We start from the raw sequence: 17,695 nt of genomic DNA on the forward strand, positions 1-17,695 counted from the left end.
GTATACACTGGCAGTGTTCCATACACAGAAAATGTAAGAAGAAAAACCTTGTACAAACAATGCGTTATTTTATCATCAGTGTCAGGTGCAAACTGAATCCCTTTTGTGGCTTTTCCGAATTAAGGGCTTATCAATACAGAGACACGTCAAAGCCTATTCACAATGTAAACGACATGGGTCGGTTTTTGTTGAATCTTACTGGCAGCGCTCAAAGGAGCAGTGTTGTCATCCAGAGAGTTGTTTCCACTTCTGAGGCGCAGCTGCTCCTCATCACTAGAGCCAGTCACCACCGTGTCGGAACATGACGACTGGCTGGGGACATCCTGTGAGAAGTACTGTGAGAGCTCAGCTTCCGAGCTCACAGATCCCTGCTAAGAGAAGGAAAGCGAGAGGAAGGAAAAATAAAGTCATTGGCATTGTGGATAATTCTATGCTCCGTATTTTAAGGTGCTATCCCACAAACAACTCACAGGGCAGTTGTAACAAACTGAAATCACTCCCAACCCCCCACCGCATGTAACGCTTTTTGTGCCCTTTTTAGCCTTTGTTCCACAGTTTATGTTCAATTGCTTCTGAGAGTTTGGCCCAAAGAACCTCACTCAGAGAAGCACAACAATGCTGATGACAGAAGGTGCTGTACAAAAGGCTCATTACCTCATCTTCTCAGAGGGCAGGATGCAGCCGTGATCTGCGTTTTAAAGACATTCTGCCAAATGGTAAAGGTATAGTACGCCTAATGATTATAGGCGATGAATTAAAGTGAATAAACTCAGCCTTCTTCCAAACATGTTACAAAACGTAAAAATCGAAACATCCACTTCTACTGAAAACTGTGCCAATGTAGCGCGACTCGCCATCTCCAACGCCGCGGTCAAAGAAGCAAAGGTCTGCGGCGCTCGAGACGGTGTGTGCCACAATCGCACTGCAGGGGGTCCATGCTTCTTATTGGGACCCCCCGTTACGGTAATCTTTCGGTGCCGTGACCGCAGGTGGTTGCGGTACCAAAGACAGCTGGTTTAGCTATATTTGTATGTTAATATTATTATTAAATGTTTAAAAATGTCCCTTAGTGTAGAATATTATGCTATATTTTTGTATATTAGCTAGCCTAGCGGTATTTTCCTCTTATATTCTATAATTTTTATACCTTATGATTTTTTTAAGCATGTTTAATTGTAATAAGGTGGCAAGCAGGAGGTGAAAGAGAGAGGTGCAGCAGCGTATGCTGAGCGAGCATCGCTACGTCTGATGTGACCCATGGCGTGTCACGTGACAGCGGTACAAAACAGCAAAGATTGCGGAGAAGGGCAGGACGAGGATGCAGGAGGAGGGAGAAGCGGAGCAAATCCTGCGAGTTCTGACAGAAATGCTTATTACACTGCAGTGTGTATGGTATACAGACGGCGCAAAATAAATAATATATGCATATATTATTTATTTTGCCGCTGTCTGTATACCATACAAACTGCAGTATAATAATGAGCATTTCCGTCAGAACTTGCAGCAGTTTCTCCGCTTTTCCCTCCTTCGCCGCCGTCAGTGTGTATATATATATATATTTAGATTTTTTTCTCCAAAAGCCGGTCAAGAAACTTACATCACATTTACAAGACACCACTCATATTTTAAATGTATTAAATGATATTGTTTGGACCAATCAAAATGATTAAGTTACGTGTGATGTCACTTCACTTTACACGTGATAGATCACACACATGGATGCACAGCAGCAAAATATTTTTTAGAATTAGAAGGTTTATACACTGGAGCACATATTGAATTTCTAAATCACATTAATTCAATTTACACTCACTCACATTTCTTTGGTTCAATGAAGAATTATTTTTTACAGATTAAGGGCACTGCCATGGGACCAGGTTTGCACCGAGCTATGCAAATCCCCTAATGGGGTTGTGGAAGGATCAAACCATCTGGTCCCAGCATATGTTCAGTGCAAACCTGGTGCTCTGGACAAGGTATGTGGATGATCTATTTTTTATTTGGCAAGGTGATCACGACACATTATTAGCATTTTTTGATTATATTTATCACAACACATTTAATTTGCACTTCACGTTGAAATTTAGAAGATGGTAACATCTGCATGAAAACTTACCATAAATCGGTAAGTTGCCTCAACTACACCGAAACCAATAGCAACCATCACAATATTTGGCTTGACAATATCCCACAAGGGGAACTAAGGAGAGTTAAGCATAACTGCTCGAATAATAGTGTATATGAACAGCAAGCAAAACTAATGCTAAATAAATTTAGATCTAAAAACTATAAGGAATCTATCTGAGAACAAGCTTATTCAAATATCCAAAAAATTGAAAAGATCTTCTAAAATACAATTCTACCAAAACCACCAGAGAATCAGATAATCAATTAAACATTCCATTCATCACCCAATAGAATTCATTAGCGGCCCCCCCCCCCCCAATTAAAAAAGTTATAAAAAAAAAAACACTGTCATCTTGTACTAAAAGATCCAATTCTTCAATCTCATCTTCCTCAAATTCCTGAAATAGTATTTACTAAAGCGGATACAATTAAGACTCAAATAGCCCCAAGTTGTATCAAATCTTCTTATAAAGAAACAACTTCTGCAACATCTATGGACACCAGGCTTTTACAAATGCCTGAAGTGTAAAATGTGCAAATTGGATCCTCATGGGTCTAAACAGATCATGAGTTTTTCGTCTACTCATACAGGAATAAATCACAAAATTAACCATTTCATAAATAGTGATTCTACAAATATAGCTTATCTCATACAGTGCCCCTGTAAAAATAACAATATATAAGGCGCACAAATAGAAAGATTAAGTTACGTTTTGCTGAGCATATCACCAATATCCAAAAAGGATTTTTACAGCATAATCTGCCCAGACATTTTTACGAACAACACAACCATGATCCTACAGGCATTATATGTATAGGTATAGACAAATTATCTTTTAATTGGGGAGGAGGTGACAATATCAACGCTATATCTAAACTTGAGACTAGATGGATCCATACTGTAAAAACATTGGTTTCTCTGAGTCTCAACATTGATATTGATTTGGGGGCATTTTTACCATAGAAAAACAAAGCAATCAAGGCAGAGCACTGCAGAAAATCGGGCTGGAGGCAGGTTAAAAATAGGCTATTTATTTACAAACAACAGAACAAAAAAAGGGTCTCTGATGCGTTTCCTGCCGAAAGGCACTTTATCAAAGAGTACCCAGTGTTTCCCTATATAGGGCTCCAGCTGATTGCTAATAGATGGCTGGAGCCCTATATAGGAGGCGCTTGGGATAATCCCCCGGCATTGATTTAAATGCCTTGGGGGAAGAGCGCAGGGCCTCTGCAACTGCCGCACGCCCCCCTGAATAATCTGCACCCCCCTGCTTTAAAGCATCCTTTGATTGATATAGCAGGTTTTAGTCCAGCTCCCAAGCAGGTAGGGTGACCAGATTTTCAAAATGAAAAACCAGCACACATTAGAAAATAATTTATACAACAGATAACACCCCAAAAAAATAAATATAATAATGGTATTTGTCTAATATTGTCCACATGCATGCTGTGTTATTCATTCTCCTTCGCCCATTCTCTCTCTCCCACCCAGCCGTTCTCTCTGCTTTCTCCCTGCCATTGTTTCCTCCATCCACTCTCTCCACTCCCCCCATTGTCTCCCCACCCATTCTTAGTCCCCGCTCACTCTTTTCCCCCCCATCATCTCTTTCCCCCGCCCCGCCAATCTCTCACCCCAGCCCCGCCATTGTCTCTCCCCCACCTCTTCATTGACTCTCTCCCACCTCCTACTCCCCCCTCCATCCCCCAGGGGCTGACTGGTGGATTTTTATTTGGGGGGCAAGTGCATGCGTTCATCCCTGATATTAGGGGGGCACTGGCCCCCACACACAAAGGTGTAGCCGACATTATTGCACTTGTTATCACACAGTAATGGATGCAATAACGTCGTCTATATCTGTATGTAGGCACCATAAACAAAAGCACACACACATGATTTGTCTACCATACAAATAATCAACCACCCTTTCCACATAAACACACACACCATGTATTTCCCAGAAACACACTGACGTGCCGGCCCTCATTTACTGAAAACTAACCACACACAGACCCTGACCTGCACAATACTCACAGATACTGTACACACTGACCTGCACAATACTCACAGATACACACAGATACACACTGACCTGCACAATACTCACAGATACACACTGACCTGCACAATACTCACAGATACACACTGATCTGCACAATACTCACAGATACACACTGATACACACTGACCTGCACAATACTCACAGATACACACTGACCTGCACAATACTCACAGATACACACAGATATACACTGACCTGCACAACACTCACTGATACACACTGACCTGCACAACACTCACACAGGCACTCACTGATCTGCACAACACTCACACAAAGCACTGATCTGCATAACACTCACACAAAGACAAACTGGTCTGCACAACACTCGCAAAGACACACAGCCACTGACCAGCATAGATTCACACACAGGCTGATCTCACATGAACACACATAGACTGCACTACAGGAACCAGCTCTAAAAGGAGACCCCGCACTCTGCAAGGAGGAGCAGCCATGCTCACAGGCGCCCCCGGTGGTTGCATGCTTATCTCATAGCACAGCATGCTCCATTCTTGCAGAGACTGGCCCCGCCCCTCCTTCTCTGCAGCTAAAACTGGGACATTTATAAGATTTCAAACTACTTGTTGGGACACTGGGACATTTGCTGCAAATCCGGGACTGTCCACGCTAAACCGGGATGTCTGATCACCCTACAAGCAGTGCAAGATCTTTGCAACACTCTCCTGTTCGTGAAAATTTGTTTACAATATTCCCAGCAGTTTGAGCTGCAAACTGCAACAATAGATAATGTTACCTTAGTAATATAAGGCTACATTGTAGCTGCTGAGTTATACTGACAGAAGCAGCCATTATGTTAGTCACACAATCGCGATTTTTACAGAGTTATAACAGGAGCACCAAACGATTGCCAGTTTAGGTAAGAATTGCATGATTTACATACACGCATAATTAAAAAAGGAGGGGGCATGAAATGCTTCTTGGATCACAATAGCGCAATAACCAGAAACAGAACACCCTGGCAGGGGAACTGGAAGAGCAGGGACATCATTATGTTCCTTGTCTATTAGGAAATAATGTAGATGCTTAGACACACTTTTCAGAGTGAAGTGGCCGCATTCTCTCTCTTACCCGACTGGCAGGTTCCAGGAAGCGTTTCATCGTCCAGCTGAGGAACGCTGATCCTTCTCCTAGTTTGGGCTTCACAGTGGGAGACGGACTCTTCAGTTGGAGCCCTGAGGACATTTTAACATGGCTTAGCTATGAAAATAATCAACAGCCTCGAAAACAAGGAAAGTGGCGGCTACAAAAGTTACATCCAAGCAGAGAGCAAACTGTGAGGGTGCAACAAAGACAGAAGCACACAATGCATTTATAGCAGAAGTCCCACTTCAGGTTCAAAACTGGGGATCATCAACTCTTAGGTAATAAACGCTTTGGGGCAGGTATTGCATTGTCTATGTTTAATGTATGCCTGTTACACCTATTCCTTGGTTTTATATGCAGCTCCCCTGTACTTATCACTGTATGCTAATATCAAGCACTGCAAATGATAGCGATTGTAACATAAGAAAATATAATTAAAGTCAAAAGCACCAACTCTGTTAAGTAACACCTTCACGTGTGTTTTAAATGTCTAATTTATCATTTCAAATGTTTAACAAAATCCGACAGCACATCATTAATGCTGCAGAACAGGCTGCAGGGACATTTAAAGCCGCCATTATGTAAGGCACACAGGGATACCGGCACCCCCTACGGAGGTAAGTATCTCTGGATGCAGGGGGTCCCCGGAGCTGAAATTAACACAAAGACCCCCTGCCTCAATACGGTAACTTCAAAAATGAATAACATGAAAACGCAAGCAATGCAGCTTGTTTTGCTGCTGCAACGAAAATAATTCTGCAGAGATTCCAAAAAGGCAACAACATACTGTAGTTTAACCGATAAAGTACCTCTAAGAAACATTCACAACATACATCATTTATAAGGCTCCCGGATATATTGTACTTCTGTACAACAGAATTGCCCAGGAACGTATGGGATCAATACTACTGGGTAACAGCATACATTTCTCTGCAGGCCCAGCTACCAGCAAACTGGTTATTCATTCAAATCCATGTCATCTTATCTCGGGTACTTTCAAGGCATTGTGGAAATATGGCTGTAGGCTTTGCTGCAACAGCTATAGATTTCAACAGGGGTGTGCTGGACCTCTCTAGACTTCCTGCTCTGGGGTTGTACTGTAGGTGGGGTTATTTGTCCTTTACAGAAAAATTTATTGTAATTTTAAAAGAATTGTGGTTACCTGCTTTATATAAAGATTGTTACATAGTAGATGAGGTTGAAAAACCAGATACCACCAAGTTCAACCTACAGTATGTTACATTTTGACAACAGATACTTATACCAGGGGAGCGCAAACTTTTTTCCCTGCGCCCCCCTGCTGGCAGTTCCCCTCTCTCCCCCCCGCCCCCCCTCTTACCTCAGCTCTGGCGTCGGCATCATGACGCTGTGTTGCCAAGAAGCCGCCGGAGCCAAGTTAAGTGAGGTTTACAGAGGCCTTCGCCGCTTCTCTGGCACTTAATTTAAGTGCCTTCGGGAAGCGTGCGGGGCCTCTGTAAACCCTGCGCCCCCCAGTTTGCGCACCGCTGATTTATACTATATTTCTACTTTATTTGCAGTATAATAATCCAAAGGAAGGCAAACAAAAAACCCCAATGACACACTGATTAATTGTGTTAAGAAACTGAAAAATGTGTTTATCTACACATCTTCAAAATGTGCTTCACTCAGCTGTCACCGTGGTTGAACTGCAGACAAGGATTATGTGTGGTGACATGCAAATGATCACATTGTGTGTCACTTTTTACTTTACCAAGTATTGAGGTTTGCCTATAGCTTTTACCAACAGCATTACACAGTTTGTAATGTACTGCAAATCCCGGGTTAAAAAAGGGCAGAATCAGAAAACGTGCTCAAACCCAGCAATTTCTCTCTCTAGAGTTGTGAGATTGGTTGCCTATTCTATATTGTAAAGCTGGCAGTGGTTGCAAGCCAGACACAATAGGGACACACTACTGTAGGTAGGTAGGGGTAGGTAATAATAAAAAAGTGAATATCCTCCACCATATGGAATGTACAATTCTGGTCCAGGTCTCCACCACACACGAGCTATGTGATAGGATCAGTCCGGCTAACATTGTTTTTATTAAGTTGTTTTATTACAAGTTTGCTTTTTAATCCTAGATATTATAGCTAGTGCTCTCTTGTAGGCAGTAGAAGACAAGGAGAAATATTATTCCCATTATGTTATTTATTTATTAACAGCAAGGTGTCTACTCAACATATTCCATGTTCATTATGTCCTACATGAGAGGAAATACTAATGTATTAAGTAGTACATGATTAAGGTAGTTGCACACACCAATGATTTAACTGAAACTGGTTGCTGCTGTATGTTTCCTAATTAGGACTAGGGCAAAGTTACAGCAGTCATACTGCCTGCAGAGGTACATATATAAAGAGCTATTATGTTGGTCAATTTTAGGACCACACTTCACATATAATATGGTAAGATACAAATAGAGCAGATGTTGTTACACCGGTTAATGTGCGTGTTAAGGGAAAATAACACTAATAACTTGTGCGTTAAGGTGATCACACACGTTACCGTTGTTTCAATGGTGTTGCGATAATGCGTTAAATGTCATGCTAGCGTTATCAGGAGCAATAACGCCTGCCACATCTGCATACTAACAGTAGTATATGTGAAGGTGTTCATCACCACCATTACTAATAAACACATCATTACATTAATAACATCTACAACCCAGATTCTGTATCAACGGTTTTACTTTAACATCTAGAAGAAATGTTCAAGTTACTAAAAATAATAAGACTGGATAACTACCCAGGATGTGAGAGGAGCCCGAATCCTTGCTTTCACGATGAGTTGTACGAGTGATGGCTTCATCCATTTCTTGCTCTGAGACCTTAAAAGAAACATGAAATATTAATAATTTTAAAAACAAACAGTGAATTGCTGCTTTTTCTGTCTATTACACATCTACTGAAAGCATTGTGCATGAATCGGATGATAGCATGAATCGGATGCGACTTGTACTTGTTGTGGATTCTACACTGTCCTCTGTAATCTACAGTAACACTGACTGAGACTCCAAACAGTAGTAGCGTCAAAGAAGTATTTGCATGCAATCAGGCAGGTGTGCCGACTGTCATAGACGCTAATACGGTACCAGCACTTTCTATGTTCTGGTGGAGTACTTGCTAGGGCCTGCAGGCGGCTGATCTTATGGGCAACCGGTGACATGGTAATGGCATTAAAATTCTAAGAAACGTTTCAGCTGTTTTAACCCTTTGCGAGTCCCAACAGTCTTCTACATCTCGACCATGTGATTGCTTGTGTAATGATCTCATGAGGACGGGCACTAAATATGATTGTTTTTGTTTAAGGAAGCCAAAAACATGGCTAAGTTGATTAGGAAATGCTTTGTACGCCGAGTGGGACTGCCCACTGCGTTTCACTGCGCATTACTTACATATTGTTGATTACCAACAGAGATGGAAAGTAAAACCTGGAATCTTTGCAGAATTAAGCAAATCATGTACTTTTGAATACATACTTATTATGAGAACATATCACACCAATAAACAAATCAGATGCATGTGTTCCTCACCTTTGGGTTTGGGTGACGGCTGATGATGAGGCTTACAGGTCCCGGGCCACACTCGCTCAGGATGGCATATGCCTCACTTAATGCAGCATGGCGAAGACTCACAGAGTCCGCTTCCAGAATCTGGTCACCTCGACTGAAATTCCCAAAGCAGCAGTGTTACCATTTTTTCTTGCCTCGTGCATTATGTAGGAATTCATGCGTAAAACACACATGAGCAGATTAAGGGTGCGATACCTTCAAATAGAGTTTTTAACAGGTGTAGTTATTTATACATGAGCTTTCAAGTCTCTTCTTCACAGTACAGCAAACCTTCAGAAAAGACTTGAGGTTATGAAAAGTCCATTTGAAGAAAAGGCTTGTGGGGTTGAAAACCTGGGTACAGCTACCTCTGAAGAACGTTCACATCGCTTAGGTAACCTGAAATGGACCTTCACAAGGGCCAATACACAAGCACATCATAGGTTCTTAGGCTACGGCCCTAGTCCTCACTGCTGCACGCGCGCCTGGCACAGACTACAGCCGCGATCGGCGGTTTGAAGGGGAGCTCTAGGGGAGTGCGGGGGGCGCGGCCATGATGGGGCATATCTGCCCTTCCATTGGTGCGTGCCAACCATGTGATCGCATTGCGGCATGGGAAGACTAAATTCTTGTCTTCCCTGCCAGTGTATGCGTCACAGCGCTTTGCGCGCCCACACACACACGGTCACTGGGGCCTCTCTGGAGGATCTTCCAAATATGCAATTATAAGACTTAGAGGTTGCAGCTCCAGCGCACACTTCTGCCAGGATAGAGATTCCAGATTCATACAATGCAGTGTTTGCAATGCTACACGGTTCCTTTGTCTCTCTCCCAATGTACGCAGAGATCTACATGAAGTTCCCTTTGGAAATCCCTTTAACAGATTGGAGGCCCACAATATGGAAGTAGTGTACCACCCACATAATCATGTCATTTAACATTGCCAATAATATATGTCAAGGGTTGTACATTGTATCAGGGCAAGTTTTGATGTCTTCTTTAAACTGGACAGTTTAACTTTTGATGCTATAAAGCTTAAGGTCTTTTCTTATAATTACATATCTCTAAAAGGCAGTCATGCACCATTAATCAGGACATTGTGACTACTGAACGTAGATAAAATGACAAACACGTATGCCTCTTTATGTTTCGTGGGTAAAACTGGGGGTTGAGGGTTATGGTTAGGGTGACCAGATGTCCCGGTCTTGCAGCAAAAATCCCGGTGTCCCGACAATCATCTTACAATTGTCCCGGTTTTGCCAGCAGCTGCAGAGGAGGTGAGGCCAGTATCTGCAGGGGACGGGGCCGGTATCTGCAGGGGACGGGGCCGGTATCTGCAGGGGACGGGGCCGGTATCTGCAGGGGACGGGGCCGGTATCTGCAGGGGACGGGGCCGGTATCTGCAGGGGACGGGGCCGGTATCTGCAGGGGACGGGGCCGGTATCTGCAGGGGACGGGGCCGGTATCTGCAGGGGACGGGGCCGGTATCTGCAGGGGACGGGGCCGGTATCTGCAGGGGACGGGGCCGGTATCTGCAGGGGACGGGGCCGGTATCTGCAGGGGACGGGGCCGGTATCTGCAGGGGACGGGGCCGGTATCTGCAGGGGACGGGGCCAGTATCTGCAGGGGACGGGGCCGGTATCTGCAGGGGACGGGGCCGGTATCTGCAGGGGACGGGGCCGGTATCTGCAGGGGACGGGGCCGGTATCTGCAGGGGACGGGGCCGGTATCTGCAGAGGACGGGGCAGGTATCTGCAGGGGAAGGGGCCGGTATCTGCAGGGGATGTATCTGCAGGGGACGGGGCAGGTATCTGCAGGGGACGGGGCCAGTATCTGAAGGGGGCGGGACCACTATCTGCAGGGGATGGGGCCAGTATCTGCAGGGGACGGGCCAGTATCTGCAGGGGACGGGGCCAGTATCTGCAGGGGGCGGGCCAGTATCTGCAGGGGCGGGCCAGTATCTGCAGGGGCGGGGCCAGTATCTGCAGGGGCGTGGCCAGTATCTGCAGGGGACGGGGCCAGTATCTGCAGGGGACGGGGCCAGTATCTGCAGGGGACGGGGCAGGTATCTGCAGGGGACGGGGCCAGTATCTGCAGGGGACGGGGCCAGTATCTGCAGGGGCGGGCCAGTATCTGCAGGGGACGGGGCAGGGGACGGGGCAGGTATCTGCAGGGGACGGGGCCAGTATCTGCAAGAGCGGAGCTGCTCTGCTTTGATGAATTAAGAGATAAACATGCAGCTGCAGATTCAGCCACAGAGGGCGCCCATGCGCACGGTTGCACTTTCTTGCAGCCTCTCCTTTTAGAGCTGGTTCCTGTAGGACAGTGTGTGTACAGTAGGTCAGTCTCTGTGTGTGTTTATACGATGGTCAGTCTGTGTGTATGCTGTGTGTGAGACTATTCAGGTCAGTGTGTGTGTGTGTTGTGCAGGTCAACGTCTTTCTGTTTGTGTTTAGTTTTCAATAAATGTGTCTACAGGTCAGTGTGTGTTTTTGGGGAATGCATTGTGTTTGAGTGTGTGACTTTGTATGCGAGTGTTGTGCAGGTCAACATCTTTCTGTTTGTGTTTAGTTTTCAATAAATGTGTCTACAGGTCAGTGTGTGTTTTTGGGGAATGCATTGTGTTTGAGTGTGTGGTTGTTTTTTGTATGTGGTGGACGTATCAGGTGTGTGTGCTTGTGATTATGGTGCCTACATACAGATATATCCAACGTTTATTGCATCCATTACTGTGTGGTAAGGCATTAAGTTCAAATTGTGCATTTTTGCAATGCGTGCCTGCATTGTTTTGAATTGCAAACAGCACAATTAAGCCTTAAAACTGGCAGCAGCAGAAACGCAGTATTGTGTGATAATGAAACGGGTGTAATAAGTTGGCTATACCTGTATACAATGGGCATGTGTGGGGGCCAGTGGCCCTCTAATATCAAGGCTGATAGGATTCACTTTCCTGGGAGAGTGAGAATGGGGAGAGAGAGTGAGAATGGGGAGAGAGAGCAAGAATGGGAAGGGAGGAAGAGAGAGAATGGTGGGGGAGGGAGGAAGAGAGAGAATGGTGGGGGAGGGAAGAAGAGAGAGAATGGTGGGGGAGGGAAGAAGAGAGAGAATGGTGGGGGAGGGAAGAAGAGAGAGAATGGTGGGGGAGGGAGGAAGAGAGAGAGAGAATGGTGGGGAGGGCGGGAGGAAGAAAGAGAAAGATGAGGGAGGGAGGAAGAGAGAGAAAGATGAGGGAGGAAGAGAGAGAAAGATGAGGGAGGAAGAATGAGAGAGATGAGGGAGGAAGAGAGAGAGAATGGTGGGGAGGGAGAGAATGGGGGGAGGGAGAGAATAGAGAAGAGTGAATGGAGGAGGAGAGGGAGAATGGAGGGGGAGAGTGAATGGAGGAGGAAGGGGGAGGGAGAATGGTGGGGGAGAGTGAATGGAGGAGGAAGGGGGAGGGAGAATGGTGGGGCAGAGAGAATAGAGGAGGAGAGAGAATGGACGGGGAGAGAGAATGAAGGGCGAAAGGAGGAGGGAGGAAGGAGGGATGAGGGAGAATGAGGAGGGGAGTTAGAATGGAGGGGAGGGAGAATGTAAGCAGAAGAGAGAATGGAAGCGGGTAGAGAATGGAGGGGAGAGAGAGAATAGAGGAGAAGAGAGAATGGAGGAGGAGATGGAGAATGGAGGGGAGAGAGAGAATGGAGGAGGGAGGGAGAGGGAGAATGGTGGGACAGAGAGAGAACGGATGAGGAGAGAGAATGGAGGGGGACGGGAGAATGGAGGAAGGAGGGAGAATGGAGGGGGAAGAGAAAACAGAGGGGTTAGAGAGAGAATGGTGGGAAGGGAGAGAGAGAATGAATAATACAGCATAAAACGAAACGCCATTAGACAAATATATAAATATTATAAATATTTTTTAAGGAGACAATCCAAGCAGCACTTAAAAAAGTATTTTTTTTATTTTTTATACTTATGTGAAGCCTGCCGATTGATTTATTCTCCCATAATCAATCAGTAAAGATTCTGCTTCCCAGGGTTCACTAAATGGCTGCCTTTCAGTTTCAATCAATCCTTCCGTTAACTCAGCAGCTACAATGTTACAGTTTTCAGAACAAACTGCTGGGAATATTTGGCAACAAATTATTACAAATAGGAAAGTGTTACAAAGATGTTGCACTGCTGGGGAGGTGTGCTAAAACCTGCTATAGAAATCAAAGGATGCTCAGTATATTAAAACGGCATTGTTGATTAAAAAAAATATATATATATATATATATATTATTTTTTTTTAATGCAGTAAGTATTATCTAATAAAGGTTTGCACAAACTTTCCCACCTGAGCCCCCCTGTCTGCACTCCCCCACTGCTCGCGCCGCCCTCCTTACCATGTCTCCGCCGTTAAATGACACCGCGGGATCACGTGATGTCACGTTGCCATGGCGACGCGTCGCCGGAGACAAGGTAAGTGAAGTTGCAGAGGCTTCACACGATCCCCGGCATTTAATTTCAATGCCTTGGGGAAGAGCGCAGGGCCTCTGCAACCGCCCCACCCCCCCATGAAAATCTCCACCCCCCCAGTTAGCGCACCCCAGATCTAATACTACAGAACTGATTTATTTAAGGAAACCCACATGTAGTATATTGCTTGGATTGCCTCTTTAACGTGTCCCGGTTTTTACTTTTGAAAATCTGGTCACTCTAGTTATGGTAAAGAAAATGAAAACATCCTACAGATCTTCTGAAAATATATATTACTTTGTTAATATATCAAGCTCCAAAACTGACTGTTTTTCTCTTAAGTTAATGGTGAAACATGAATTCAGAGCTGTGGGGGTCACACTTCTGGTGTCCTCGTGTACACCTCTGTAGTTCCAGCTCTGCTCTCATCACAGTATACGTCTAAATACATTGAGAACAGGCGCCGCCCCAATAATCAATAAGCTTACGAGCGTCGATGTATCACAGCAGAAAAAAAGTGCATGTTGATACAGTGCCCAGTTTTTGGGAGCAGAGCTGCGGTAGAAGGGATACCCCAGATATATAGGGCATTGCACAGCGTTACTGGAAGCTGTCCCCTCTCCCCTATGCCCCCCCCCCTCTCCCTCTCTCTCCCCTCCCCTATGCCCCCCCCCTCTCCCTCTCTCTCCCCTCGGTTCCTTTTGGGCCTGTGAGAAGTGTGGGGGGTTGGGAAGGGGTTAATAAAGGAAGGTTTGGAGGAAGGGGAAAGGCCTGCGGGACTAGGGAAGCAGGTAATGCCGTCTCCGGTGACAGGCAGCCCGGAGAGACTCCCACCCTTTACTGTACAGTATGTGTTACTGTTTTGGTTATTGTCGGGTAAGATTGGAGCAAAATACTTTGAGATACATAGGTGCAGTGTGAAAATTCCCAGGTTTTGTGTCCAAATTGCCTTGATACACAGAGCCAGCAGAATCTGACAGTTCTGTTTAATGTTCTACGCCAGTGTTTTCCTACAACATACACCAAGTTTTACTAGGTTTATCATAGGCTTTACAAATGTAGATTTGCATAGCACACATTCTCAAAGTGTATTTCAGAGATTTATATTAGGTTAGCAGGATCAGCTACTGAGACCAGCCCTGTTGAGGGACGGATCTTGTTCCTGCAGCGCACGCTGTAGTGAGCGCAGCAGTAGACACTGGGACCGAGGCCTAAGGCTGAGATTATACAAAGAGCTGCAGGGCGGCAGCGCTATTCTGTGACGTCACCCAGCGCTGCCGCCGAGCGGCATCTTGATTACACCAGGGAGGGAGAGCAGAGGAATCTTGGAGGCGTGGCCGTGAGCGGTTCGCCCTCATTGGCTGAACCGCTCACGTGATGCGGCCGCCGCCAGAAAAAAACAATTTGCAGAATCTCTTCCCCAGCCGTACTCATAGTGGGAGTAAGCGCTTCAGACATTAAAGTAACAATAGGAAAAGGAGTCCCTGCCCTGAAGAGCTTACAATCAACTGTAAGTGGTAAGGAGAACATACAGAGACAGTAGGAGGGTGTGATGGTAAGTGCGTCTGCAAGGGGCCATGGTCAGTGCATAAGATGTATAGTATCAGCCAGCGGAGGTACCCATATGCTTAGTTAAAGAGATGTGCTTTTAGATAAGTACTAAAGGTGGAGAGAGAGGGTGTCAGTCGGATATTGAGGGTAAGGACATTTCAGAGGTGTGGGGCAGTGAGTGAGAGGTTTTAGCAGTGGCGTTAGTACAATTTTTGGGCCCCCCTGCAACACATTTGTATAGGCCCCTCTCTGTCACTCTCTCCCACCCTTTCCTCTAACGCTTTCCCTCTCTCCCTTCCTCTCTAACTCTTTCACTCTCCCCCTCCTCTCTAACGCCCTCACTCTCCCCTCTCCGCCCTAGTTCTCTCACTCTCCCCCCTCCGCCCTAGTTCTCTCACTCTACACCGTCCTCTCTAATTTCCTCACTCTCCCCCCTCCACCCTAACTTCCTCACTCTCCCTCCCCCCCCCCCCCGCCCTAACTCTCTCACTCTTCTCCCCCCCCCCCCTCCTCTCTAAGGCCTCGGCAAGTGCGGAAGCGTAGGTCTTAGGGAATTTTAACATTTTCCCGCTTGCCGGCGCACAGGGCCAGTCATGTGAGCGGTTCGCCCAATGAGGGCGAACCAGCTCCGTGACGCCACTGGCCCACCCCGCCACCTGACGGCGCGCAGGGAAAGCACCCGCAAAGCCAGGGAAAGCACCCGCTTTCCCTAAGCCTCAGCGCGCCTCAGCGCGCCTCAGCACGCCAGCGGGGAGCCTGGCCGAGGCCTTACTCTCTTACTCTCTCCTCCTCCTCTCTTACTCCCACGCTAAATTCCCCCTTCCTCTCCCAATCAATCCCACCCCCCTCCCCCCTATTACCTTGCTTTGTGGTTAATGGGACAGGTCTCGGGTCCCGTGCCGGTGTGAAGCTGGGGCCACGTGGGCGGATGCAGAATTTGGGCCCGATTTCTGGGTGGGTCCAACTTCTGGCGCCAACCAAGACACGGGCACACCAGCGGGTGGGGGAGGAATCTTGGTCTGTGAACCTCGCAGCAAACAAAGGCCCCGGAAGCACGACATAGAGGTTGGGCTTGACCTCTGGTCATGCCCAGCTTCCAGTGCCGTCCAGACAGGGCCTCCTCCACCCTCAGGCTAGCCTGCACTTCAGGGTTTTGCAGTAGTGTAGTTATACCCTTGGGTTTTAGGCGGGAAAGGGCTTTAGATACAAAAGGGGTAAACAGAAGACATCCTTGAGCAGAAGGCAAGAGTCGGGATGGTGTAAAGCAGAAAATTAGAGCTAAGATGTAAGGAGGAGTTGAAGAGTGTAAATCCTTAAAAGTGAGGAGAATTTTGTAAGTCAACAGGATTTAATAGGAAGCTACTGTAGGAGAGGGATTTCAGTAGGAGAGACACTGAGAAAGATGTAGGAAAGAGTAGAGTGATTATGGCAGCAGGATTTAGGATAGATTGTAGGGGAGACAGGTGAGAGGCCGGAAGGCCGGACAGTATATGGTTACAATAGTCAAGACGGGAGAGAATTAGGGCCTGCGTTACAGTTTTAGCAGTTAGCAGCAGAGTGACTCTCTGCAATGTTATGGAGGAAAAAAACTAGCTTCATTGTGAAAATGAGAGGAGAATGTGATAAAATAAGCACTTCATCCTGCTGAGATTTAAATCCCTCTATATTTTATAGATTTTATGACCAAGTACATTCATTTTAAAATGTCTTTCATGATACCTGATACTATGACATAAACACAGCAAGTTTAAGAAACAGGTTTCTAAGTGTAGGGAGTATCATTGCTTAATGAATTTCCTTCTCTTACTTAAAAAAGAAAAATAAACATCCCTACTGAGAAAAGACTGTAGCACTTCACATAGGACAGTGTCATTATATAACCACATCTGGAATTATTCACAAAAGATATATCATCTAGACTGTCTTTAAAGGATTTCCCCTTGTATATTAAAGCCATATTTTCTCTAACAGTGGCCTTTCATGAGAACTGTTGATTTAATCTTATGTGATTTTGTTGTAATGCTAAACAAAAAAGGAAATTGCATATCAGTTTTACTTGGGGAGGGAAGACTAAATCAAAGAGGCTTTATTTTATATCAGTGCCTACTCCCCCAAAACGCAACGCTTGACATGGAAGTGCTCAATATTAATGTTAGCCATGTGCATTTGTTTAGACATTAACACAGCCATAAATTGGGATTTCAGAGCTGATAAAGCAAATGAGGGAGCAATCCTTCATAATATAAAGACCATTTAATATTGTTAATAACTTCCAGATACAATACTATATCTCGCTCACCTTTCCACTAACCCACTGAATTTCCCCAATACAAAAACATCTTCTCCTATCCTATGAGCCACTGCAGAGTGCAATAGTCATAGTGATTTGCTTGGCTATAACCTTATAAATCTGATTTGATTGGCTAATAATGCATGTCCTAAACAAAACAGGGGGTCACATATTAATAACCTTGGAAATAAACTGAAGGAAAAATAAAGCATGAAGCACTTTTGCACTGGAGGATAAATTGTTCTCACATTTCAGATTTGCACACACCTTAGTCTGCCATCCATCTTGGCCACAGATCCCGGGGCGAGGCTGTGGATATAAATCCCTGGAGAGCTGTTTTCCAGTGTAAGGCAGCAGGCACCAATACCTAAACCAACCCCTGGTTCTGCAAGGAGAGCACGCAGAGTGTAAATATGTACGGATGTGCAAATCTGTTGCAGTTCAGTATTTTCTCTTCCGATTTTTTTTTTTTTTTGCAAAAAGTTAAATGAAAGCTTTCCTTGCTCTGGTGTTTGCAGAAAGTTTGCATAGGCACATTTTTTCGCAGTTTCGCC

The 17,695-nt window shown here is 45.4% G+C and overlaps 1 protein-coding gene across 4 annotated transcripts in view; it reads right to left on the bottom strand.

Moving 5' to 3' along the window:
* PDZD2 (PDZ domain containing 2) overlaps positions 1-17,695 on the bottom strand; it is a 385,311-nt gene that overhangs the window by 62,942 nt on the left and 304,674 nt on the right. For 3 of the 4 annotated variants that reach the window (XM_075587482.1, XM_075587505.1, XM_075587498.1), the window contains 5 exons: positions 17,409-17,526; positions 8,846-8,978; positions 8,059-8,140; positions 5,277-5,380; positions 200-371 (listed from right to left, as the gene is read on the bottom strand). In XM_075587482.1, the coding sequence (XP_075443597.1) occupies positions 200-371; positions 5,277-5,380; positions 8,059-8,140; positions 8,846-8,978; positions 17,409-17,526 (609 nt within the window). The remainder of the gene's footprint in view (positions 1-199; positions 372-5,276; positions 5,381-8,058; positions 8,141-8,845; positions 8,979-17,408; positions 17,527-17,695) is intronic. The other variant, XM_075587491.1, reaches the window with a different exon arrangement.

Source organism: Ascaphus truei, chromosome 1, assembly GCF_040206685.1.
Source record: "Ascaphus truei isolate aAscTru1 chromosome 1, aAscTru1.hap1, whole genome shotgun sequence".
Lineage (NCBI taxonomy): Eukaryota > Metazoa > Chordata > Amphibia > Anura > Ascaphidae > Ascaphus > Ascaphus truei.